Source organism: Tiliqua scincoides, chromosome 5, assembly GCF_035046505.1.
Source record: "Tiliqua scincoides isolate rTilSci1 chromosome 5, rTilSci1.hap2, whole genome shotgun sequence".
NCBI lineage: Eukaryota > Metazoa > Chordata > Lepidosauria > Squamata > Scincidae > Tiliqua > Tiliqua scincoides.
Window position 1 is genome coordinate 18833726 of NC_089825.1, and position 27684 is coordinate 18861409.

The window sequence follows — 27684 nt, forward strand, 5'->3', positions numbered from 1 at the left end:
CTAAGAGGAGCATTGTACCTCAATGGACAGAGCTCTGTTCCTGGTACTGGCGCTGTGGAGTTCTTCAGTGTAAAGGCTTTGCATGGTGGAGCCATTCACTGAAACTTGGGGCAAGTGAGGGGTCTGCGTTTGTTGAGTTGTGTTGGTGGTAGCTGCCGTTATCGATTCTGGCACGCTGGGGTTTGCTGGATGGTTTGCTGTTGGTGACCAGAGTGAGCTGTTTGCTGCAGGAGAATTTGGGGCGTGGCTGACCAGTGCTGATGAATGCCGAGACTGATGAATGACGACAGGAGAGCTTTGTGCATGGTGGACTGTCATGGGGAGACCAATATCACTTTGGACTTGATGGACAGTTCTGCTGGGGCGTTGCTTTGCTGCATACCAGTGTGGCTGCTTGCTAACTCTTCCTGGTTTTTCAGAACTTCCATCGCTATGGCTTTTTCCATGGCGCTGTATTGTGCAGCTTGTGAGGAATCCACACCTTTCATCAGACCCTCTGTAACTTGTCTGCAGAAAGAAAGAGGATGTGATGAATGAAGTATGGCTAGCATAGTGTTTCTCAAATGGTGGGTCACGAACCAATTTCAGGTGGGTCCCCATTCATTTCAATATTTTATTTTTAATATATTAGACTTGATGCTACCGTGGCATGTGACTGCATTTGCGGAAATGTTATAGATCTGTACTTTTAACAGGCTATGTATATGCTTTTAACAATGATAGTAAATGGGACTTACTCCTGGGTAAGTGTAGGTGGATTGCAACCTAAGATTGTTAAAAATTTTCCTGTTCAAAGATGTCACTTCCAGTCGTGACATTCCAGTGGGTCCTGACAGATTCTTATTCTAAAAAGTGGGTCCCTGTGCTAAATGTTTGAGAACCAATGGGCTAGCAGGTTCTGGCTGGTCTTCTAAAGACAGGGATCCCTATAGTGGGCCATTATATGAAAGTCAGTTCTGCCAAAAATGAACACATGAAGGTGCCTGTTACTCAGTCATGCCATTGGTTCATCTAGTTCAGTACTATCTTTGCTGACTGGCAGCAGCAAACCAGGATTTTGGACGGAGTTGTTCCCAACTCTACCTAGAAATAGTAGGGGCTGAATTTGGGGCTTCTGCATGTAAAACAGGTACTCAACCGCTGAATAGCTCATCCCAGTGACCAGCTCTATGTATGGGATCACAAATAGAAGGTTTTGTTTCTAAGTGACTTCAGGGCATTTGAACCATTGTGGTATTTAAACAGTATTGGCATAGTCAACCAACAGTCAATCATTTTTTAAAAATTTATTTTGCTTTGATGTTGAACTGCTTGAAGGTTTGCTGGGTAGGTAGTTCTGGGCTCCTGTCTGGACTTTGAGTCTAGATCCAGCAGCCGCTGTGGCTTGCTGGGCAGGTAGGCCTGGGCTCCCACCCAGACTTAAGGTCCAGCTGCACCAGCATCCGTAGTCGAGGCTTGCTGGGTGGGTAGACCTGGGCTCCTGCCCAGACTTGAAGTCCAGATGAACTGGTCTCTGTCATCAAGATTTGCTGGGTGGGTAGACCTGGGCTCCTGCCTGGACTTGACGTTCAGATGAACCAGCCTCTGTGGTTGAAGTTTGCTGGGTGGGTAGACCTGGGCTCCCACCCGGACTTGAAGCCCAGATGCCCAAGCCTCTGTGGTCGAGGTTTGCTGAGCAGGTAGACCTGAGCTTCTCCCTGGACTTGAAGCCCAGATAGATTGGCCTCCATAGTTGAGGTTTGCTAGATAGGTAGACCTGGGCTCCTGCCCATACTTGTAGCCCAGATCTACCAGCTGGGTAGACCTGGGCACCCGGCTGGGCTTGGGGTGCTTCCCATAGTGGCGGGTGCCCTTCCCACTAGTGCAGCAGTTGGGGGGCATGCACCCATGGACGCCCTTTGGATCCACCCCTGGGTCAGGCTAAGGTTAATGGGCAGTACCCAAGGGCAGAAAAAGCCACAGCAGCCCCTGGAGAACCCAAGGATCATAGCCCCCTGGGCAACAGCCTTGGCTCTTCCTCAGTGATGCTTCTACAGCTCTGCTCCTTAGGAAGATGCTGGTGGGAGGCCCCAGGCCCGTCTCCTGTTTCTGGGCACATGTGCGTGGTGCCATGAGGGGAGGATGAGGACCAGAGGGGAGGATGGGCACCGCTTCTCCTTTCTGCAGCCGGGGAAGCAGAGGGGGCTCAACCCAGCCTCCCCCTCCTTGGAAGCTGCTGGGGGGAACACAGGGGTTGGGTCCTGGCTCCCTCCTCCCATCCCCAAGGGCAAAAGAACTCAGAGCGGGGGAGGTTAGCAGGTGTGCACTCAAAGACCTGGTGCTGGACTGGGAAGGTCCTGCGGACTAGCTGTGCACCTACAGGTGGGTTTGCCCAGGCACCGCCCCTTAAGGGAGTGCCTGTCAGCCCACACCAGCTTCTCGCCAGCCAGCCCGCAGCAGCTCTCCGGAGCAAGAAGACGTCGGGAGGGTTCAAGGAGCGCTCTCTGCTGCACCGCCACAGACACTAAATACAGTATTCCTTTACCCAGCCTGCCATTAGTCTGTGGAACTACTTGCCACAGGATGCGGGGATGGCATCTGGCCCAGACATGTGTTTAAAAGGGAACTGGACAGTGTTCTGGAGGAAAAGTTCATCAGCGTATGAAGGCTTCCGTATTCAGAGTTCACTATGGAGACAAAGTGGAGGATTCATGTTATCAAACCTACCACTACTTATTAAGAGAATGGAGGCCCCCCTTCTGTACTGTGCTAAAGGCAGCTCGCAACAAAAATTGGAACAGTGCAGTGCAAGCAATTAAACAATAATCAACCTCGTCAAAACAAACCATTGAATGTATAACTAAGCACACTGTGTTGTAGCCAAAGACCATTGATTCTGACTAGATTGTTGTTGGCATCCTTTAGTCTCGAAAGACTATGGTGTCACGCTCTGAATGGTGGTTCTGGAACAGAGTGTCCTCTCCAGAGCGCGAAGCCTGGGTAAAGTAGGTATGGAGGATAGGCTGTTACCCATGCAGCAAATCTCCCCTCTCCACGTCGCTGAAATGGTCCAATGGAAAGGCAGAGGCCAATACGGTTGGTTCCAGCGGCGTTGCAGGAGTTGCCAGAACGTGACTGTGTTCAGCCATGAACTGCCTCAGGGACTCCGGCTCTGGATTTTGCGTCGAGGTTGACTCCTGAAGCCTTTTCCATAACTGGATGTAGCCACAAGGCAGTGGAGGTTTGGGATCAGAGTTTTCCTTCTCTCAGATGAGCTGCCTTCCCAGGCTGACGAGTCCCATCTACCCGGTGGCTGTTTAGTCGCCTCTTATGACAAGTACAGCCAAACTGAGGGCCTATTCTTATCATATAATTAAGACCAGTAAATTGTGATGAACTTAAGTTTGATTCAGTCCAGTGGGATTGGTCAGGACTGACTGTCTTTGAATACAATCCAGTGGGAACTGAATCAATCAAAGCTCAGTTTGGCTCTGTTCTTTCCTTTTACTCTGTTGTGTTATTGTAAGGATTGAGCATTTCCCTAGCCATATTGAGAGTGCTTTGAGATATGACAGGATAGAAATTTTAGGCGGTCAGTGACTTTTGGCATGTCCCTCTGTGTCCCCACCTGTCAGACAGCTGCCTGCGGAGTGGGAGCAACACAGCAAGAGTAGCAAGGGACATGGGCAGGAAAAGGAGGACCAAGAGCTCAATCCTGTCCAACTTTCCAGCACCGGTGCAACCACAAGGCAGCCCTGATATAAGGGAACAAATGTTCCCATACTTTGAGGAGGCTTCAGTGACTGCCCCTCCACTGTAGGATGCAGCATACACCCTATTGGCACATCTGCACCAGCACTGGAAAATTGGCTAGGATTGGGCCCTCAGTATGCCCGGTCTCCTTCCCATTCCAGATCACCACCCCCTTGGTGATCTGTGAGCACCGAGTCCAACACTTGTCCTGCTGTGTGTGTTGAGGCCAGGATTTTCTGGGACACGCCCATGGTTGTCGTGGTGGCCTTGAACTCCAGGCCAGAAATCCAGGGAAAAGGCTGCAGGCTGCAATGGAAAAAGGGAAAGAGGACAGGGCCAGCACTGCCTTCTCCAGCTTCTGAGGCAAAGGAGGGAAGGATGGGGTGGTGCTGAAGGAGGCAGTACAAGGGTGGAATACAAGGTCAGGTAAGGAAGGGAGAGGCTACCTTCTTCCCTTGCAACTGAGAAGGCCTTGGCTGGGAAGACCTGACTCTATAGGTGGATCCTGGATCCTCTTTTCACTTCTATTAGAACAGCTGCATGGCAGGCAGAAACTCCACAGGTAAAGTTTCTCCTCAGGGCAGTTCCATGAATGCTTCACCTGTTGGAGCTTCTATCTGGCAGGCATACAAGTGTATGGCGGAGGGGAGGAATCTCTGGGATAACTTCACTTATGAAAGCCACAGCTTCAACCAACAGGTACCTGCTTCCATGAAAGGCTGCCCGGGGGGGTCCTGTTTTCTGTATTTCTTTGCTTACAATATTTATATTCTGATTTTTGGTCTGAGTGGCTCACACAACAGTTAAGGGGAAACCAGTGTAGAAGTATAAACATTGTGAGAGCAACATTAAAATGCTAGTTACAAGAGCATATAATCCAAGTCTCCAAATTTTAAATGTTACTAAAAGCTATGGGAAGAGGACAATTTTGATGAGTGTCTGAAAGATCACGTGATAATTTCCTGACAATGGAATACCATTCTTTATAAATAATGCTAATAAAGCTACTAATTCCTAACTTGCACAACAATTCTCACTTCTATAAGCATTCCTAGGATTTGGTCATTTGTTTAGTAAAGTAGGAAAACTGGTGTGTTTATTACCAGTCAATGTGGCCGTTTGGGGTGGGGGGAGGGCAGATCTGGGCAGGGGAGAGGAGGATTGGGCACGGGAGGGGGGCAGAAATGGTGGCCTTTGCTGCCATATCCTGTGCTCCCACCCTGGCCAGGGAGTCCAACACAGGCTTCCTTGAATCTGCACCCGCTCAAAAGCAGGTGCAGATTCAAGGAGACCCATTGGCACCATGGCGGCGTTACCCGGAGTAAGGCAGCAAACGCTTCCTTACCCTGAGGAGATTCCCAGTGCTAAACTGGTGCCTACAGGATGCAGTACCGGCCGTTTCAGTGGCACTGCCTCACTAGGTGCCAGTGAGCATAGGATTGAGCTGCTAGTGGAGTACACTGCTCTGTTGGAACAGTGTAGCAACAGTGTAGCAATAACAGACTAGCGTATTGCAGCAAACTCGCCTCCATTAAGAAAGAGACTGAGAGAGATATTACTCAGAGATCAGTTTTATTATAAAAGAATACAAACAGAACTATTGCATGATAAAGATACATTTCTTTGGTCTAAAATTATACGGAGTGTATTTGGTGCCATCTGAAGAAATCGGTGGGGGGGGGAAGCCACTTTAAGGGAAAACATGTTTAGGAGTCACTGCTCTTCTATCCTCGCTGCACCTGCTTTTCTGAAGGGGTATTTTGAACTTCCTGCAGGGAATCAAAGCAGCATGGATTCTGTCCAGTTGCAACACACAATTGGACACAGGACGAATGACCATTTTCTGTTCAAAATCCTTCTCTATTTAAGGAGTTTTAGATTGCTGCAATGTGCAGCTCTGGGGATAAGCTCATTAACTATGATATCAGGAAGGAAAAATGGGGTCTGGAGCCCACTGATTCCGTGTGCAAATGCGTGACTTGGAGGTTGAATGGCTTCGGAATAAGGGCTCATGTGCCTGTTCTTGGCCCATAATTAAAGAAAATCAGAATGTGGAAGGACAGGGGATGTTGTCCAAGACTGGTTACTTGGAACAAATAAAAGGCAAATGCTCACATACCAGGGAGATTTATGGGACTAGGGTTGCATCATAGCAAAAGCAGGTACAAGCAGGTTACATTGTGGTATTTAAACACATAAAATGCAGATACTTTACGTTATGACAAGCAAACTGCAGAATTGACATTCAGTTGGAGAGAGATGCAAATACAAGAAGTGAAAAAGGAGGTTACATTCAGTGGGGACAATACAGAGAGAAGGTATGTGCCACTTAAGACAGGGATATGTTCTCCAATCCCCCTAGTTATGTGACTAGGTCATTAAGCAAACAGTCAGTCCCATCTAGTGTCTTCATTTTAAAAACAGGCACTCCTGCCAGACACTAGCTGGCTGCACAGGCTGCTGGAGATAGATTGCCTCTTCTTTGCATTAGGAGCCTCTTTGTTGTGTAAACAGACACTCTGCTGCAGGTTATGGGAGACCTGATTGCCTCATTTAGAGCCTCTTTGTTGTGCTTTGACCACCATTGTATATGTAATCCTTATATGTATATGTATATGTTAAGCAAATAGTTGTTAAGCAGTGCACACCTGTATATTACAGTGGGCTCTCTGTATTCTTGGGGGTTTGGTTCCAGGACTAAATGCAGATAGCAAAATCTGCAGATGCTCAAGTCTACTTATAAAATTGCATAAAATAATGTAAATTTGCAAAAATTTCCTAAACTTAATGGCACAAGGCAAAAGTTGCAGAAACAACTCTCTCTCTCTCTCTCTCTCTCTTTCTCTCTCTCTCTCCACAAAGAGCTGCACAGAGAGCTATGAAATGGTGGGGGACTACACAGGCTACATGGAACTTTTAAAATATTTTTTTGATCATCAGTTGGTCAAATGTATGGATACGGACACCAGGAATACAGCAGGCCCACAGTGATGCAAATACAGCAGGCTCACGGTGAAGGCCCTCTTCATTCAGGGTGTGACTGGAAGGAACAGCAGTGTCAGAGGCTTGATCAGAGTTCTTCAGGAACTTAGTCTGTGGCTCAGAAAGGCAGTGTCCTAGTGTCCATTTTGTGTGTATGAGTTCTGGGTGAAATAGTTCATCATGCTAGGCTGTCATCCTAGCATTGGCACATAAAGCAAGTGCTTTTGTTACCCAGCTGTAACATTTATACTGGCAAGAACATGGCATAGGCATTAAAGAGAAATAATGATAAAAGGTTGATTTGTTAACAAGTTCACAATAGGTGTTTGAGGCTTCCTCACTCAACATTCAGCTTCCTTCCAGAGACCACTACGAGCACATTTGTAGAGATCCCAAAATAATCCACCATCTATTTATATACAGAGTTTTCCCCCCTGTTACAACTCATTCAGAGGTGTGGATTAGATATAATCCTTCTATGTTTCATGATCAGATCTGTTTCATAATCAGATTTAGGAGATTGGGAACCCTTGGATTTGCACACTCCACACTTCCCATCTTCTCCTCTGTTCCATAGGCATTCCTCCACCTTTTATTTTATCAGTACTTTCGCATGTCCATTCAGAAGCAGATGTGCTAACTGTTGCTAGAGAAAATGCTGGTGGTGTAATACTGACCATGTCTGTCTCCAAAACTGAGTAAGGGGGGTAAGGGCCAAGAATCGAGAAGGGTCATGTGATCCCTGGGTACTCTCTGATGTCATAAGAACATAAAAAGAGCCCTGGTGGATCAGGGCAAGGCCCATCTAGTCCAGCTTCCTGTATCTCATAGTGGCTCACCAGCACACAAGACAAGAGACCTGCATTCTGGTACCCTCCCTTGCATCTGGCATTCTGAGGTAGCCTGCTTCTAAAATCTTCCAGACATTGCAATGTTCGTAGGGGGCTGCTTTTTCTATAATTATGACCAAGTTCCCCAAAAGGAAAATGAATATATGAAGAACAAGTTTACCCAGATCTCCCTTAATATGTTTGCTTGTTTCTGCCAAGGAGAAAAGCTACTTTAAAAACTGAACTGATCATGTCCCTTTGGCAGCATTTCTGTTAAAAATACCAAATGAGGTTCCAGATGCAAGAGCATCTTATTTCTTTGGTTTGTAGCTTGTCTGTTTACAAGGCACTTTACAATTCTCATCTCATTAATTAACCCATTTCTGCCCAGCCCACAGGTGTACACATTTGATCCCTGTTGTGTATATAAGCAATGTTGGGCAGAAATGGCTTAAATCAAGAGAAGGATAGCACACAATTCTAAGACTAGACTAGGTTTCAGCCTGATCAGGTCTTGTTTCCCCACGTTCATAACCAGTGCCGATTCCTGTGCATGCAAAGGATTAGCATAGGGGGCAGTCAGCTCCTCACATAATCACAGACCCCTCAGAGTAACTAGGGTTGCAATCCCATACCACTTACTTGGGAGTAAGTAAGTTTCATTGACCCCCAATGTTACTTACTTCTGAGTAAACATGCCTAGGTTTGTGCTGCTTCTAAGTATCTAACAGGTAATCTTTGTTGACATGGGAAGGGCAGAACATTGGCAGATAGCTTCACCTATCACTTGTGCCAGTGAGTTCAGTGAAAATTAACTAAGATAAGTTTTCTTAAGTGGTTTTTTTTTTTTTAAATCTTGTTCATTTCTCTCTTATTTCTCCCCTCCTCTCCTTCAGAAGTTCTGGAAGACATTTTGGACCTTGATGTTTCTATCTCCAGAACATAAGAATCGTTGCATCTTGCTAGTGGCACATAAAAACTCTTAGGATCTATTCCTCTAGCCCAAAGATACAGGAGGCGATCAGGTCAGTAATAAAGCTTTCTCTCCCATATCATGGTGACAATATTTATATTGTAATGGACTTTTCTCTTTAAAAACTATAAAAAGGACTATCAGCAGACTTGTGCTATCATTAAGAACACTTCTATCACTCAGTATGCCATGACATTATGTAGTTCCATCATTGATCACGTGGTTAATGCTTCTGGTATGTCAATCTTGGATGGAGACTCTCCACAGAAAAATGCATAGGTACTTTACAGCCTGTTTTGCACTAAGACTGCATTCCAATACACGATTCCTTAAGCCCCACTGAACACAGTGGGACTTAGTTCTGAGTAAACATGCATAGGATTGCTCTGGACCATTTTTAATTTGCATACAACCGATTCAGAATACAGGTGAGCAGTGATGTGACAGCCAGCATATGCAAAGGCTGCCACTGGTCCCTATTCACCCCCCCCGCCTTGCCTCCAGAGGCTTTTCTGAGCCTCCCAGGGGCAGCACACATCCGCGCGCTGCCTCTACGAGGCTCAGACTGGCTGTTCCAGCCAAAAACACATGATTTTCAATTTCCTGGGATTTTCGATTTCCTGGGAAATTTCTGGAGAGGAACTTGGCTTCCCTGCCTTTCGGAAGCTTCGCATAGCATCAAGCCTCACTTGGTGATGGGGGTGCCTGTCTACATCCCTGTCACTGAGTGCTGCATGACTGTACAATAAAATTGTCAAGAAACACATGTATACTGTTGAGGTTACTTTATCTGGAACAGTTTGCTGCAGTACATAATCGCTGAAATCCAGAAAGGGTTAGCCATGCTTCATTTCCATTGAAACCAATCTGAAAACAAGTTCTTGGGGACCTGAGAACTTGCTCCCAATGTTGTGATATTTTATTTGGTCCCAATAAAGATAGTACCTATTCTTAACATTGCAATCCAATACATATTTACCCAGAAGTAAGCCCACTATGTTCAATGGGGTTTACTCCTAGTGTGCATGGGCTTGCAGCCTAATACTAATCTTGTGCACGCTTACCTGAGAGTAGGGCCTATTGATTGGCATTGTAATCTGGAACGCCACCTGCTGCTGCGTCAGGTCAGCCACTGCTGCCTCTGAACAAAACAGTAGCCCATTACTTTGCTCATGGCCTGGTTTCTTAAAATCTGGAAGTGCAGGACTTCCAGTTTGATTTAAACAGGGTGCACTAACAAGGGAGTTCCTTTGTTGATCTGTGTAAATCAAACCAGAAGTCCTGCATTTCTATGTTTGATGAAACTACAGTAGGAGCAAGGTCAGATGGTGGGTGATCCATTTTCTGTTCATATTTAGTGGGTGGAAAGTGGATCAACGTGGCTCACATCTGCAGCAGGCTGGAGGGAGGTAGTGGTGCCAGGCTTGGGATGCAAAGTCCAAGTTGGTGTAATTTCAGCCAGCTGAATGAGAGCATCTCTTTCGGGGGATGGCCTGAGCTTGCCGATCTCTCTCATTGCCTGATGGCTGTATCGTTCAGCAAGAAAGGTAGTTTGTTGTATACCATCACTCTAAAAAAATAAATAAATAAAGAAGTACCCAAGATTTTAAAGCAGGACTACATTTTTTGCATTTCCCTCCACTACCATGTTTTAAACACAGTTGAAATGTGAGTTTGAATGAATATGCTTGGGTTGTTTTAAAGCTGCAGGCTAATATCCTAAACCACTTTTCTGCATAGCTCAAGGCAGTGCAAGATTATGGACATAGGATGCAGACAAACTGCCTCTTGGCAAGTGCTTGAATTGGCTCTGCTTCTTATGCTTCATGCCATACCCTAAGAATAGTTGGTATCTGTCAGGGAAGCTTCAGGTAGGATCCATTCAGGATCCTACAGAGCTGAATGCATTTCAGAAATACCACAGAACCAAAGCTAAGTTGCACGAGCAGTGACACAAATGCCCCCCATCTACCCACCCAACACAACATAATTTGAACATTAACTGGAGAGGCTCAATCATCTGCCGAAGATTTATGATGAAAATCTGTTATTGCAGATAGAACAACTCCTTGCACTGGAGAGGACTTTTGCAATAAGCTCAAGTCTTTGGAAAGATGATCACAACATGATGGAACTTGTCAGCATTTCTGAAATGCATTTTCTTTTGCAAGCTTTAATGCCAAATCTGAAATCCTTAATTAGTCTTTCAAAAGGGCAGAATATGGAGGGACATCCTCTTGACTTAACAGGATACCTGAGCATTTTAAAGTCCAATGAAGTACTGCTATCCAAGGATCCAATCCTATAGGTCAGTGGTTCTCAAATATTTTAGCATCAGGACCCACTTTTTAGAATGACAGTCTGTCAGGACCCACCAGAAGTGTTGTTTTTAACTTAGAAATGTCATGGTTGGAAGTGATATCATCAGGATTCAAACATAAGCTGTGATCAGCCAAAGATCCCATTACACAGGACACTCCTGCTGTTATTTTGCATAGCTTTGAATTCAAACATTCCAGCTCAGAATGCAGAGACAAAGCAGAATGTAACTTGGATCCTTCTCCGAAACCACAGAGCCCTCCCTGCTATTCAGCAACCCCACCTATTCAGGGCAAAGCACCATGCCTCTTTCCCACTGGGACCCTGCCCAGCAGCTCTGCACCCTGTATTTTTAATGGCAGATGAGCTAGGTGTTATGTGAACCACCTGAAACTGGCTCAAGTGGGCCAAACCCACAGTTTGAGAAACGCTGCTGTAATTACCTGGGAATAAGTCCCATTAAATAAAATGGAATTTATTTCTAAGCAGACAGATCTACACTGGAAGTGTATTATAATGAATGCCGCTATTTAGCATTGCTTAAATGTAGGAATTGCTGTCTGTTTTATGCTCCTTTTAGCATACCTGTAGTACACATTCTCGGGTACGTTCAACATCACCAGGCAAACTGAATCTCCTCATTATCATGGCATTGATTTCTGGAAACTGAGAACACGGAGGCAAAAGGAGAGAAAGTAAGTTTCTCCAAGAAACAGTTAATGGTTCAGTTTATCCCTTCTGTTGAATGCTTTCTTTTCCAGTCTCTAGCTATTTGTTCTACTAAGAGAAACCTTTGAGATTACAGTTTCTTTAGAGGAATAAGAACATAAGAACAGCCCCACTGGATCAGGTCATAGGCCCATCTAGTCCAGCTTCCTGTATCTCATAGCGGCCCACCAAATGCCCCAGGGAGCACACCAGATAACAAGAGACCTGCATCCTGGTGCCCTCCCTTTGCATCTGACATAGTCCATTTCTAAAATCAGGAGGTTGCACATATACATCATGGCTTGTAACCTGTAATGGATTTTTCCTCCAGAAACTTGTCCAATCCACTTTTAAAGGCATCTAGGCCAGATGCCGTCACCACATCCCTTGGCAAGGAGCTCCACAGACCAACCAAACACTGAGTAAAGAGATATTTTCTTTTGTCTGTCCTAACTCTCCCAACACTCAATTTTAGTGGATGTCCCCTGGGTCTGGTGTTACATGAGAGTGTAAAGAGCATCTCTCTATCCACTTTATCCTTTCCATGCATAGTTTTGTATTTCTCAATCATGTCCCCCCTCAGGTGTCTCTTTTCTAGGCTGAAGAGGCCCAAACACCATAGCCTTTTCTCATAAAGAAGGTGCCCCAGCCCATTAATCATCTTGGTCGCTCTCTTTTGCACCTTTTCCATTTCCACTATGTCCTTTTTGAGATGTGGCAACCAGAACTGGACACAATACATTGCTTAACACACGGTTAGCTGTGCCTCTCCCCAAAAACACACCTTTCTGTTGTAATTGCTGTTAGACAGAGATGTTGATAGAATGTATGCAAGTCACAAAATATAGCGACTAGTACTCCAGTACTAGTTACCAAATACTATGTTGCATAATTGATTTTCACTTTAATTCTGAGGGCTCAAGGTGGATCACTAAACAATGAAATATACTGTTTAAGATAGCAGAGCTATAGAGAAAAAGATGTCTTCGTAAAACTCTTTTCCAAAAAAATGTCTTTTTTGAGATGCGGTGACCAGAACTGGGCACAATACTCCAGGTATGGCCTTACCATTGATTTGTACAATGGCATTATAATATTAGCCGTTTTGTTCTAAATACCTTTTCTAATGATCCCAAGCATAGAATTGACCTTCTTTACTGCTGCCGCACACTGGATCGACACTCCCATCGACCTGTCCACCACCACCCCAAGATCTCTCTCCTGATTTGTCACAGACAGCTCAGAACCCATCAGGCTATATGTGAAGTTTTGATTTTTTTGCCCCAATGTGCATGATCTTACACTTACTTACATTGAAACGCATCTGCCATTTTGCTGCCCATTCTGCCAGTCTGGAGAGATCCTTCTGGAGCTCCTCATAATCACTTCTGGTCTTCACCACTTGGAAAAGTTTGGTGTCATCTGCAAACTTAGCTACCTACTGCTCAGTCCTGTCTCCAGGTTGTTTATGAAGAGGTTGAAAAGCACCGGTCCCAGGACAGATCCTTGGGGCACACCGCTTTTCTCTCCATTGTGAAAATTGCCCATTGACACCCACTCTCTGTTTCCTGGTCTTCAACCAGTTCTCAATCCATGAAAGGACCTGTCCTCTAATTCCCTGACTGTGGAGTTTTTTCAGTAGCCTTTGGTGAGGGACTGTGTCAAACGCCTTCTGAAAGTCCAGATATATAATGTCTATGGGTCTGATAGAACATAAGCCGAAGGAAATGGCCATAAACATCTCATCCCAATTCTGAGTTTCCAGAGGCATCTTTCTGGTCCGTTTGCTAAGGTGTTCTGGACATTGGCCTGATTCAGCAAGGGGCTATGATTATTGTTCACATTTTTATACCATCCTTCCTCCAAGGATCTCAGTGTACATACTTCCTCGCCTCCTTTTGTCCTTCACAACAATCCTCTGAGGTAAAGTCACCCAGGAAACTTCATGGTCGAGTGGGGATTTGAACCAGGGTCTTCTAAATCTAAGTCCAACTCCAGAACCACTACACCATCCTGTCTCCATGTAAACCCAGGCTTATTTCCAGGGACTCTGGCATATTTAAAATATTTATATACTGCCTTTCAACAAACATCTAAAGCAGTTGGCAGAGAAAACTCAAATAAATGGAACTCTGTCCCAAACTCTAAACTGATCACCCACTCAACAAATACTTGCTTGTTCTACTTACAATTTCTGTAACTGATTATGCTACTCTGAATAGCTTTGCATCCTCTGTGTATGTTGAGGACAATAAGTGACGGAGAGAAATGCCGAGTGGTTTTCCTTGAGTAGTTACTGCTTCTAGTTATAAAGAAGGATCTGTGTAGCATGACTCCCCTCCCCCCCAATTTCTCACCAAATATTTTTGCACAGTTCCTTAAATGTTAGAAGTTATTGTGGGGGGAAGACAAGGTACACAGCATCTTGGTTCATCATACCTGCTGACAAGCAAATAAGACCGGACTGGTGGCTATGCCAAGTTTAAGGTCTGCTGATGCTGGCTTTCCCAGCTGATCAGAGCAGGATGTAAAATCCAGCACATCATCTATTAACTGCAAAGAAACAAGAATTATATAACACTATTTTCCTTCAACAAGTAGATACATTTATTGCAGTGAAAGTTTTTATATAATTTTTTCCTTATCCACATGCATTACCTGAAATGCTATTCCAACATTTTTTCCATATTGGTATGCAATCTCATGAACCTTAGGATCAGGGCAGCCTAGCATAGAAACCTGAAAAGGAATCAAGAAATCCCTCATTAGTATCTCCTATTTGTACATTCAGTGCATTAATGGTAATTTATATATGCTGTGAGACAGATCAGTGTTCCTGGCCACCTCCAATCCTTGTCCATATTCAGGAGTATAGAAATGGACTGTATTAAACATTTATATTGTAGCTGCACGTCATACTGCAAAGATAGGTTGGAGACAGGGATATTTATGGCTGCAAACTAGATGTTAACTAACAATCAGAGAATCCATCAAGCCTGATACAAGTCAAGGTTATTGTGCTAAGCACACCCACTGTACTTGAAGTACTGGATGAAAAGTCACAAATCTCTTCCGACATAGAGCACCTTAGAACTTATTTCTCCATAAGAATGCTAGAGTTTAATGCTTTCAACAGGACAACAGCTTCACAAAACATGATGTGAGCATGGGAAGTCAGTGTGTCATCATGAGGACTGTTCCATGTGAACTCAGCTTAAGAGATCTTAGAATCATAGAGTTGGAAGGGACCTAACAGGTAATCTTCATCCAACCTGATGAAGTCAGGAAGTCATTTTCTACACTGTGAAGTTGCTGCAAGTCACTATTTGTGAAATTTTTGGTGTGGGGACCTTGGAAGTCAAACAAACCGTAAGCTAGCCCAAGGGGCAACAGAGAAGCCATCAAATTCTCAAGAATCAAGAAACCATTATGTTCTCTACAAATACCAGAGACTTGTCCATGACACTGTTGGCATCTGGTGGATGCAGAGAGCATACTCTCACTGCCCAAGGTCGCTCAGCCTGGCATAGTTCCCGGGGATTATGTGTGTAGCAGCTCCGCCGGAAGGCTTGCATCGGCGATGAGGAACACACAGTACAGACAGCAGAGTCCTTCACCAAATTTGTATTTACAGGTACATTGCATTCCAATTCAGGCAGTAAGCGTGGGTCCCGCACAGGGAACCAGAGCCACCCACTCTCACAATAAATATGTGGAGCACAGTGACAGAGTGAGAGACAGAGTGACAGAGTCCATCCATCCAACAATCCTGGTCTGGCCTGCGGTGGCTACTTTGTTTTTATAACACTGCTGGCCAATAAGTGTGTGTGTGAGGGCAGTTTTGGGCTAATTGGCCCCACCCGTTTCCAGCTGAGTCTACAGTCTCGCAGCATGCAATCACTTTGCAGCTACTGAGTGACTCAGCACCTTCTTTGTTTTTGCAACAGGCTGCTGGGGCCGGGCCTTGAAAAAGCCTCCTGTCCGGGGTACTCCTCCAGTAACTCCCTTCAATGAGCTTGGGCACATCCCTTGACAGACACTACATCTCAGCACATACCTGCCATTTCAAAGAAATCATATAACAGCAAAGTTACTTGAACAAATCTCTGCAGGACATAACATTACACCAGACTAATTTTTGAGGGAAATTAAAATTTCGTCTTTAAGATCTTCTTAGGAAAATTGTCTAAAGTAGTAACATGGAAATAAACAGTTTAACAACGATGGCAGCTGCAGAGTCAGACCAGGATTAAACATTCAACTTCGCATTCATTAGGATCCTGCTAACAAAACAATTGAAGGATTCAGTTAGGAATTCTTCCATAATGAGGAGGAGCTCTGAAGTGTTCATTCTGACAGGAGTTCACTATACACAGGATGCAAGCAACTGATGCCACTTTCCTAGTGCTGACCGTTGGCAAGTGGGACATCAACAAAAGAGCTTTTTGTATCTCCCCCAACAACTTTTCTGAGAAAAGGGTTCTGTAGACCTGCTTTGTTCCTTTTGAGCCTTGGGGGGGGGGGGCATGTCAACTTTGTATGACAGAGCTGAATAGAAAGAATAGGGCCTTAGGCCTGCAAGTTAGGTAGCTGCAAGACAACACAGCTCCAAATCCCACCTTGCAACATGGTAGATTAACAACAGGAAAGACGGAATGTACATACTGCTTTACAGCTGTTCGCTATGAGACTTGCAGTCTTCTTAAAGCTTTTCTCAAGGTAGTAAGCTAATTTCTCGTTTTCATTTTCTTTGGAACCCAACTGAAGAAATTCACCTATAGAAGATAAAATGAGGTCAACAAGGTTGTTCAAACAGATACTTGGACAACATTTCTTAGGTGCTTCTAGGTATGTTATTAAAAAGCCTTACCACCAGGTCTTCAATCACCTGCGTTAATACAGAAACAATGGATGTGTTTCCAATACGTGCTAGAGCTAGAGATGCCACAGAGAGGATGAAATCGCCAGCTAGGACTGCCTGGAAGAGAAGAATGTGCTTTAAGAAGGCCTTTCTGTATTTTGCAGCATGAGCTATATTAACACAGGACAGAAAGAACATTTTCAATTTAAAGAATTTTATGTGCTCCCCCTTTACCGTACAGTTGGTTCCCCCATATCCACAGAGTACATGTTTCCAGTGCCAATGTGGATAGTAGCAAACCCCATTTACTGTGTTGCTGCACAGCATTCTACAAGGCGTTCTGGGGCGCAACCGGAAGCTGGCAGGAAGTGGATCTGGGGGTCCAGAAGCAGTTTGAATGGCAAAGCCTGCCTGTTCCAGTGCAAGTTAGGGTTGCGCCCTTTACCATATTTGGATGCCTGTATTAAAATAAATTTAAAACCACATGCTAAAAGAATACCTTGAACTATGCTTAAAAATATTTAGGATGGTATATACTGGTATCCCCCAGTACTTATGGGGGATACATTCTGGCTTTGCCCCACAGATCCTGGAAACTGCAGATGAGGAGGAACTGCCCCCACTCGCATCCCTGTAGCATTGTTTATGTTCTTAAGAGTCACATGAAATGACCAACAAACAAGTATAAACTTAACTACTGTATTCACCTCAAAAGCATAGTTTTAAACATGCCCTCTTCACTTGTTTGCTTGCTTGACCATCCTCACAGACTGTATACTTTTTCTAGATATTTTCAACTTCTTATGTAACCATCCTCAGAAAACAAAAATGTGTCTTCCACATGGACACACTCACCTTCCTTTCCCCCCAGATGTGATTAACTGTTAGTTTCCCTCTTCGTGAATTTGCATCATCAATGATATCATCATGAAATAGAGCAGCTGTGTGGATCATTTCTGCAATCACAGCTATAGAGCGCTGGCTAGTCTTCACATCCCTGCAAGTGAAAAAGGGAGGAGGGAGAGATACCTAAACAATTCAAGCACACTCAAGAGAAACTGCCATTGTGGCAGTGGTGCTGCCCCTCTTATTCTGCAGGTCACTCCCTTATTCACCATAATCAAACCTACACTAAGCCCAATCCTGGGCTCGATGCACTGGCTTACTGCCGGCGCGCACTATTGTGGATGTGCCATAAGGCACGTTTGTGAGGCCTACCGTTGGACAAGCGCCTACCTGGGCATGTGCCTGGCCTCCACTGCTTGGTGGTCTCATGGACTCCAGAGCCGTGGTAAGGTAAGCAGGGGAGGCGGGGAGGAGGCGTTCCGGGGAGGCAGGGAGAGCGTGGAGAGGAGGTGTGACAGGGAGGCGGGAGGTGTGGTGGGCCAGGGGGAGGGAGTGGGGAGGAAGGGAGGTGGGGCCAGTGGAGCACTGCTGCACTGGATCCTGCGCATTTGTGTGGGGCTCAGCACCCAACACGAACGCTCTTCCCTCACCATTGCAGGGCTACTTCCTTTACCTGGAGAAGGGGATGAAAGTCCCCTTCTCCCAAAGTGCTGCCTGCAGCTGCCATTGGCACGTGGTATGCAGTAGCAGCTGTTTTTGGTGCTGCTGCAACCACGTACCATGAGAGCTCAGGATTGGGCTGCAAGTCCCCTTCTTATGGAGACATTAGTTCCAGAGCACCATACTTAACCCATTTCTGCCCAGCCCACAGGTGTATGCATTTGATCCCTGTTGAGTATATGCAGTGTTGGGCAGAAATGGCTTAACTTGAAAGAGACACAGGTTGGAACAGCTGGTTCTTGTCACACTATCGTGTATGGGCAGAATCACCAGCAAAGGATGCACTGTGCCTGTTCGAAAGTGCCAGCACAGCCACCTGTAAGATAAGCACATGTACTTATTAAGTCCTCTCATCTCTTTTTATGCGTATTTCCTTATGAATCAGGTGTACAACAGTGTCATTGATTACTGAACTTTGCTGCCACTTAATGCATCTGTGATGCATCCCAATCCATGCAAGCAACGTAGTTCCACACAGGTCCACCAGCTGATACCTCTTGATGCAGTTGGGTCACAGAAAGGGGATGTGAACTCTTAAGACCTTCAAAAATAATGAATACTCACCCAGAGTTGCTATGATGAAAATTGCACGCCCTTGCCATTAGCACCACAATCATTGGCCGGAAAGCTTTCCCTTTTCCATCAAAGTAATATTCACACATTCTCTTTAGCTCATCAGTAGATACCCGTAACTCCTGTAAACAATAAAAAGTAGTTCTAAAGCTGAGCAGTAAGTCTGGGAAATATAAAGATAATTGGATGTGAGTGTCTTTTGAAGTGAAATCCATTAGGTTCCTCACATCAGTCCACAAAAGCCACTCACCTTTTTAATGTCATCATAGAAATTTTTTAAGTCTTTCCTCCCAAGTTCAAAAGGATCCTTATATTTTTCATCACTAACCACTTTTCTGTAGCTGTCTGTTTGTGCCGTTACGTGATAAAACCTGGCAATGGGACAGTTAACAGGCAATGATTTTGTTTTACAGAAAATATTGCAATTAGCTTATTCCCAAAAAGGTATTCAATTTTGCCATTTTAAATAGCTGAATGAGCAAAAGAAGAAATGTCATGACCCTTTACATTTTCAGCTCATCATGATAATCAAGCTTGCAAAGAACCTTAAAGCCAGAAAAACTAGTTTTGCAGTAGAAAAGCTAACAAACTGAAAGAAACTGCTACAGGTCAGTGCTTTTTATCCATGGATTCAAGTATCTGCAGTTGCTTCTAGAGCAGTGGTTCTCACACATTTAGCACCGGGACCCACTTTTTAGAGCAAGAATCTGTCAGGACCCACCGGAAATGATGTCATTACTGGAAGTGACATCACCAAGCAGAAAATTTTTTAACAATCCAACCCATCCTTATCCAGGAGTGAGTCCCATTTGCTATCATTGTTGAAAGAATATACACAGTAGCTTGTTCAAAGTACAGGTCTGTAACATTTCCCCAAATGCAGTCACATAGCATGGTAGCATCAAGTCTAATATCAAAAATATTAATAAAATTATTAAATTAAAATAAAAATTATTAAATTAAAATTATAAAATAAAATATTAATAAAATTTTTAAAATAAAATTAATAAATAAAAAGTCTAATAATTAAAAATAAAATATTGAAATGAATGGGGACCCACCCATGAAATTGGCTCGCGACCCACCTAGTGGGTCCTGAACCACAGTTTAAGAAACACTGCTCTAGAGGGTGTTTTGAGGCCCAGGGAGGCCATGCACAGCCTCCCCGGAAGGCCAAGGCCTTAAAAAGTCACTTCAGGTTTTCCCTGGTTTTCCCTGGAAAACCAAAAGTGATATTCTAAGGCCTCAGAAAACCCTCCAGATGCAGCCAGAGCATAACTCCAGTTGTGTTCAGAGGTCTGGCATGCCCTGGACTGAAGATTTCATTATCTGCAGGTTTCAGCATCCACGGGAGTTTCGGGAATGGAACCCCCATGCATGCCAAAGCAGAATTGTACTTTGAATTTTAAGATGTCAAATTTGCACCTATTTTTTGGGGCCAACTCTGATGAGATAACATTCCTAATCCTGGGCAGAATGGGGACTACCAAATCCAATCTATACATTCATTAAACCAGAAGGGACTGATCCTCTTGTTTTCTTTAAATCTTCAAGGACAAATGGTAGATTTCTACCTGCAAATATTTGATCCCACCTACTGGCTTTCATATGGCACACTAGCATAAGGTGTTCACAATGAAGTAACCAAGATTTCTGAGGTTGGAAGCAGAGAAGATTGTTGATGCGAGTTCTAGTACCTTGGGATGAAGGATTTGTTTGAGGTAATGACAGGGAGTGCTGTCCCCCCCAAAATGTATACATACTTTATATAGTGTTAAATTTATTATGGTATAATTCACACTTGTACCATGGCCAAACCACGGCTCATCAAACATGTGGCTGTTTGATGTATAATGTGGGGCTCATGGAAATACATTGGCTGAGTGCCTCCATCCCCTTTATTCTGTCTTCCGCACCTTGCCTTGCTTTTTTATTATCCTTCTCTTCTCCTCCCTGCATATCCTTCTCTGCATATATGCTGAAAACCCTTATAGGAGGCCCCCCTTGGAGAGCCAGACAGAGAGAGAGAGAGAGAGCCACTTAAGGGGCTAGAGGAATTTGTTATTCACTAACACATGTGCACTGGTGTGACATCATCCTGTAGGCACTACTGGGCCCTATGCTGTTGCTGCAAAGGCATTGCTCTTTGCCCTTTTCTGCCTGCCTGGACCCCCCTACCCCTGAAGAACTGGTGGGAACCAAGCCAGACGAGGGACCAGATTCACAACTGCCTAGATATTAGTGAGCAGCCTAGAGAATTGAAAGCAAATCAAGCCAAAGTTATCTGAAATAGAAGATAGGTGTTTGACTATTGGACATACGTATATCACCAGCCATTAAAAACAAATTCATTACAAGTTGATTATGAACCCAATAGATCAATTAATATAAAGTTGATTGTGATCAAGTAGATCAGTTAATACACAGTTATAATGGCACTCATAGCAAGCAAGTTTCCAAAACAAAATATTTAGCCAGGCTACCTAAAATACACTCTGAATTTTATCGTGTAATGCAGAGTCCAACTTACCGACAAAATAGGCTATGTAGTTTTGGAAATGACAGAACCAAACTTCCCTCTAGAAAGTCTGATGTCTGTAGAGGAGAAAAAGGAAACAAAAGAAAGTCAAATTTCTCAGAATTGCCTAATGCAACCTTGGAAACAGCCCAGCTACTGACTCCATCTCTTTCTAGATAAGACTTACACAGGTATACCCCTTTCCCCTGCCTGGAGAAGAGAAGCCAAGCAATGCAGTAATTCTTCCTAAGATCCCAGCCCACTTAAGCCATTTCTACCCAACATAGCATATACACAACAGGAATCAAATGTGTACACCTGTGGCTGGGCAGAAATGGGTTAATGGACAAGTGCTAACTTCTATTCCACTACATAATACAGTATTTGTGTCCTGCAGAATGTCATTCACAAAGTGCTACCAATATTCTGGCATACCACATTTTCCCCCCCAATGTGCCAGACACCAGTACCATATCTACACCATATTACTATTATTAGTAAATATTTATATACTGCTTTTCAACAAGAAGCATTTCACAAAGCAGTTTACATAGCAAAATACATCAATAAATGCCTCTCTATCCCCAAAGGGCTCTCAGTCTAAAAAAAGATGCAGAAGAGCAATGGGAAGATGCAGCAACAGCCATGGGAAAAGATGCCATGCTGGGGTGAATAGGGACATTTGCTTTCCCCCTACTAAATATAAGAGGACACCACTTTTTTTTTTTTTTTTTTTTGCAACCAAGTTTATTTATTTATTTATTACAGATACAGGTAAGGAAAATAGGTTAGACTTAGGGCTGGGACTACACAGGTTACACATGAAGGTATTGGGCATCGATTACAACATGCATTAGTAAAAAAAAATCGATAATGTCTAAAAACAAAATCACTCATCAATACAAAAATTATCATATTTGTTAATCTACTGATTAATAATTTAACTAAACAATATTTTTTATCTAAAATTATCCAATCATAAAAAGGCTTTTATTTATACACTATTCTTGCCACTAAACTAATATTTAGAATAAAATATTTCTTAACTGATTCTTAATTTCTGATGTCGCATTTAAGAGGAATGTTTCCAGTTTGAATGGTAATACACACTTCAATATCTCTTGTAACAGTTTATATATCATATTCCAATATTTCTTTGCTTTTTCGCATATCCACCACATATAATAAGAAGTTCCCTCAATTCTTTACTTATCCAACATTTGTTTGATGACCCAGGGTACATTTTTACTATTTTCTCTGGAATTAAATACCATCTATAAAACATTTTTTATAATTTCTCTTTTAAAAAATAACCCTTTTAGTTATCTTAATACCACTTTAATTATCGCAATATTTGTGTTCCAAATTTGTTTTCATTTACATCTGCTTTGATTTGATATAATTAATGGAATACTCTTCACTTCTAAAGAGAATTCGGTCCATTAATATCTACAAAAAAAAATCTACTTGTTCAGCCATTTTCACTTTCTGTCTTAGTACTTTCTTTGTTCTCTGTCTTGTTGGTGTTTTCCTTCTTGCTCCTCCCACTGCTCCTTCCACTTCTTCTTTTTCTTCTTCTCTCTCTTGTATTTCTTGATCCCTCTTTTCTTCTTTTTCTTCATTCTTTTCTTTTTGGATTTGATCAAAAAATTCTTCCTCTTCTTGAAACAATGTGCTCTCTGAAAGTTCCCTCTTTTTTCTTCCTTAAAATTCTTAATTCTGATAATAACAGTTGCTTTTTCCATCTCCTGTCTCATTTCAAAAAGCTCCACTTCTTTAGTTTCATCCGACATTTGATCCATTCTTTTTTCTTGTCTGTTATTTGTAATCTGTTCCTGCATGCTTGTCAGGGAGGAGTTTATTTGCTTCATTTGTTCAGATAATTTTCTGACCTGTTGCTTCATTTCACTTCTGAAATCCCACAACAAATCCATTAATAAGGACTGGCTTTGACTAACATCCTTTAAATTTTTGAATGCTATTCTTATCAATATCAAATCAAGCCAATATACCTCTGGCTGTAAAAAACAGAGATAAAATGGTCCAACAATTTAAAAAAATCAACCAACTCTCATTATCTTGTTTCACCTTCTTGTAAGGTTAATTTCCAATTTTTATATCCAAAAGGGGTAAGTCAATATTCCACTTCCAGTCAACAACAATGTCAAATCAGTCAAACAATTAAAGAGTCATCCAAGTCTTATTATCTTGCATCCCTTCTTGTCCAAGGTAATCCTTAATTTTTAATATCCAAAAGGGGTGGATCAGTAATCCAGGTCAATAACACTGTCAAATTAAGATAGTATGTCTTTAAATGACCAGGCCTGAATCGAGCCTTCTTGCTAGGAAAGCGAAAGTAAAAGTTATTTCAGCCTTTAAAGGTTAGTAATTTATTTCTTTTCCATGCATACCATTTCAGCAGGGTGATCTTTAATCTTCCCTTATTTCTCTTGTCTTATCTCTACCTTTTCTTCCAGTCACCCTTATTACAAAAAAGAAAAAAATACTCCAGCAAGGGTTTCTTTAAATCCAGGTTCGCTCTTTTCCCCTCTGGGTAGCTACCAGCCAATGTAAATAATCTTAAAGTTATGTTTCCCTCCTTCCAACCTCTTGATTGCAGTTCTTTTTATAGCCCTTTAATGAACTGGTTACTCACAGTTTAAAGCTTTTTGCGCTGTCATGTTGTTGTATCTAGGCCGTGGGGGGGGGGTACCCAGCTATCCGAATCTGTCTTCTCCGAATCTTCTCCGACAATGGCATCCAGTATACGATGTGATCCAGCATAGAGCAATATCTGGGGGTTTCCTCTGTGACTGCAGTCCCTAGAGATCCCCCGAGTTCAAGCTCTCAGCCTTCATGTCTTCTTCTTAGACAATGAAGAGTTCCTCATTGCCGAGGTCCTCTGGAAACACATCTGTTTAGCAATTCCCCCTAGAGTTCTCCGAGGTTCCCTGCTACTGGACTAATTCCATCCCCCCCCAAGAGGACACCAGTTTAAAAGGTTCTTCTTTATCCAGGGCAACCACCACTTTAGTAGCACCAGTGTAATGCACTACAGATTATGGGATGCCTGGTCCTATAACACAATCACATGCAAGCAAACAAATATTATAGACTACTTGGTTTCCCCTGATGTGATATGCATTTTCATGTCAAATTTGCCTACATCTAAAAGGTTCTCATCAAGCCAAGGACTGATTCCAGATACAGGCAGTCCTTGGGTTATGGATGTCCTGACTTACAGGCAGCCACACCAGTGCTTTCGCACAAGCACAGTCTGTCTTGAGTTACACAGGTGCAATAGCGCTGTTCTGACTACTAGATAGAATTCTTTGGAATGCAGTCCAGATGCAAATCAGGGACTTGCAGTACTAGATTGTGCTACTGTTTAATTGGATATCATCACCATTGTAAAAATATCCCAGATTCTTGTACATAACAGCATGGAACTGTAGAACATACCCTGACAAGTCAGAGCAGTAATCTTTCAGCACTATCCCTGCAACCTGCGCAATAACTAGGAGAAGAACCCTTCCAAAGCAGTGCCCCATTCCCAACCCTGCCAGATGGTCCAGAAGACCAATGGATGTTATCGAAAGCTGCCAGCTGGTGCAGAAGGATCAACAGGGATATCTCCTTTTCTCCTGCCTGTGACAAAGATTGTGAATGGTGCAGCTAGGGAAGTTTCTATCCCAAAGCCTGGTTTAAAAGGATCCAAATAATAAAGCACTTCCCAAAAAAACTGCATCGAATTAATCTAGCGCAGTGTTTCTCAACCAGTGATACTTGTACCACTGACAGTACTTGAGATTTTGTCTGGTGGTAAACTCAGGACATCCAGATACCTGCCTCCTGGCAGCGATACCAGCAATGCAACGCAACAGTGGTAGAAAGCTTGACTTTGCTGGCAAAGCTTCAGCACACACTTTTTGTATGCTCAAAAAAGTCCTGCTGACCACCCCGAGCCTCTTACTGTTTGTCATGTTGTATCTGGTCTCCCAACCCAGAGCTAATTGGTGATGATCTCATTGCCAGTTACATCTGGTGGTACTTCCAATAGGTGGACCATGCAAAGTGGTACAGCAGGGAACAAACATTAAGAAATGCCGATCTAGTGCTTCCAAAATAACGTGGAGATGACCCATCATGACGCATTACAGAACTCTACCCATGATGTGCTTTTGGAGCCTGGCCTGAAATTTCCAAAGGTCCAGCTGATCCAAGGAAGACTTCCACAGCAACCACTGGTTGAGAAACACTGGTCTAGCCCGAGTCTCCTGACAATCAGGGTGGACGGGAGGGCTTCTTCAAGTGTGGAAGACCATGCTTTGGAGCTCTGCCCACCAAGCAAAGCCTCCCGGTGCTGTTTGTTCTGTCATGTTCCCGGTCTCAGTTGTCAGGGGCAGTAGTCCAGGAGTTCTGTGAGTGGTGATCCAGACACCACCTCAAGTACCACTGGTGGTACCTGCTCCACTGGTTGAGAAACACTGGTCTAGCCTGAGTCTCCTGACAATCAGGATGTCATGAAGGGACCCCCTGATTTTTTGGGGGGGTATTTCTGGACCCAGCCTCACTCACGTGTCCCCCCCCCTCATGTATAGGGATCTGCTTCCTCACCTCTCATCTCCCCTTCCCCCCCAAAGGGGCTCACATCTCCTCCCTTCCCCAAGCCCCTGCCTCCCCAGCCCAGGCAGGAGCCGCAGCGCCCTTCCTTCCCATTCACATGGCTGCCACTCACCCTTGTCCCCAGCCTCAGCTGCCTCCTGCTAGTGCTGGAGCTGAAGGTGCGCCCAGACCTGGCCAGCACCGTTGCCCGGGAAATGAAGATGCAGCTGCATCTGGACCACCAGGAGGCCATGAGTGGATGCGCCCTCCGGGCAAGGCTGGACCTTGCTGCTGCCAGCCCTCTGCGGCTCCGAAGGCGAAGTGCAGGCTGCCTGCTGCGATGGGGAAACAGGGCAGGACTGGTGCGAGGGAGAGATGCCTGCGAGGGTGGAACGTTCCAGGTGAGGAAGGGAGAGGCTTGGCTGGCAGCACTTGATTGGGTGGGGGCAGCCTGGGAAGCCTCCTCTCACTTTTGCCAGAGCAGCTGCATGGCAGGCAGAAACCCCACAGGTAAAGCTTCTCAGGGCAGTTCCATGCACAGTTCCTGGAAGGCATGAAGGTGTAGGGTGGGATCTCTGGGATCACTTATGGAAGCCACAGCTTCACCAAACAGGCACCTGCTTCTGTGCAAGGCTGCCCAGGTTTCAGCTGCATGATAGGCAGAAACCGCACAGGTAGTTTCTTCTCAGGGCAGTTCCACAAATGCTTTACCTGTTGGAGCTTCTGTCTGGCAGGCATACAGGTGAAGGGCAGGGGGGAGGAGTATCTGGGATAACATCACTTATGAAAGCCACATCTTCAACCAGATTCAGATTCAATTCAGAGCGCGATACCATAGTCTTTCGAGACTGAAGGTTGCCAACATCTTCAAGCAACAGGCACCTGTTTCCATGAAAGGCTTCCTTTTCCCTCTCACTCAACACCACAATCAGGGGTCATCCCCTAAAATTGAGCATTGGGAGAGTTCGGACAGACAAAAGGAAGTATTTCTTTTCCCAGCATGTGATTAGTCTGTGCAACTCCTTGCCACAGGATGTGGTGATGGCATTTGGCCTAGGCACCTTTAAAGGGGGATTGCATGGATTTCTGGAGGAAATGTCCATCACAGGTTACAAGCCATGATGGGTATGTGCAACCTCCTGATTTTAGAAGCAGGCTACTTCAGAATGCCAGCTGCAAGAGGGAGCAGTCACCAGGATGCAGGTCTTTTGTTGTCTTGTGTGCTCCCTGAAGCATCTGGTGGGCCACTGAGATAAGGAAACTGGACTAGATGGTCCTTGGGTCTGATCTAGTGGGTCTCTTCTTATGCTCTTATGCAAAGGCTGCCCAGGTGGGGCCTTATTTTCGGTATTTCTTTACTTAAAATATGGATATCCTGCTTTTTTAGCCAAGTGTTCCCCTGGGTGGCTCATACCCTTGTCACTTGTGCCTCATGTTACCAAAACATAAATATTTCAAAACCATTTTCAGTATTACATCTACTGCCAAAATTTCATGAAATAATTTTTTTGAAAGAGTTTTTGAACTGAAAAAGAATTGGCAGTGTGTATATGAAATTCTGGAGAGAGGGGAGTGGAGATGATTGTGGTAAGGCCTATCTTCCTGCAGATGAAATATACAAAGGAATTGCCCTTGTCTCATTATGATTATTTTGAATCTTTGTTTCCATACAGACTTGGGCTATCATTAAGAAAACTTTGAGAACTCGGTATGCCAAGGCATTATGTAGTTCCATCATTGATCACTTGGTTAATGCTGCTGGTATGTCAATCTGGATGCTGCCTCCTCGACTCCATAACTGCTGCTAGTAATTTTAGCCTTGTGCCTAATTACATAAATACATCAAATCTACATCAAGACTATTGTGAAAGAAAAAGAAAGTTGCCCAATTTTGTTGGATGGAGACTCTCCACAGAAAAACTCACAGGTACTTTACAACCTGTTTTGCATTAACTAAGAGCCCAGTCCTGAGCTCGGCGCACTGGCTTACCACCAGTGTACACTGTCGCAAATGTGC

At 44.0% G+C, this 27684-nt stretch overlaps 2 protein-coding genes across 5 annotated transcripts in view; one reads left to right on the forward strand and one right to left on the reverse strand.

Annotated features, from left to right (window-relative positions):
• Nucleotides 1–25217, reverse strand: LOC136651327 (all trans-polyprenyl-diphosphate synthase PDSS1-like). Its single transcript, XM_066627611.1, has 12 exons — nt 25158–25217; nt 21075–21139; nt 18795–18915; nt 18536–18666; nt 17261–17402; nt 16416–16522; nt 16210–16324; nt 14203–14283; nt 13984–14097; nt 11422–11502; nt 9905–10087; nt 1–507 (listed from the first exon to the last, which is right to left on the reverse strand). Exons 1-12 carry the CDS (start codon nt 25215–25217, stop codon nt 1–3), a joined length of 1707 nt encoding a protein of 568 aa, XP_066483708.1.
• LOC136652130 (protein adenylyltransferase SelO-like) overlaps nt 1–27684 on the forward strand; it is a 61262-nt gene that overhangs the window by 4749 nt on the left and 28829 nt on the right. For all 4 annotated transcript variants that reach the window (XR_010794559.1, XM_066629029.1, XM_066629030.1 and 1 more), the window contains exons 2-4: nt 8441–8569; nt 11417–11531; nt 27341–27594. Coding sequence is in view for 3 of the 4 variants with exons in the window: in XM_066629029.1 (XP_066485126.1) it covers nt 27378–27594 (217 nt within the window). In the remaining variant the exon portion in view is untranslated. The remainder of the gene's footprint in view (nt 1–8440; nt 8570–11416; nt 11532–27340; nt 27595–27684) is intronic.

What these genes read in the sequence shown, in the direction of transcription:
- LOC136651327 (XM_066627611.1), bottom strand. Translation starts at nt 25,217, where the DNA reads ATGCGTCATGATGGGTCATCTCCACGTTATTTTGGAAGCACTAGATCG. An exon ending in TTTCATCATAGCAACTCTGG is followed by an intron (nt 17,403 to 18,535) that starts GTGAGTATTCAT and finishes TTTCACTTGCAG; the next exon opens with GGATGTGAAGACTAGCCAGC. An exon ending in CCCGAGAATGTGTACTACAG is followed by an intron (nt 10,088 to 11,421) that starts GTATGCTAAAAG and finishes TTATTTTTTTAG; the next exon opens with AGTGATGGTATACAACAAAC.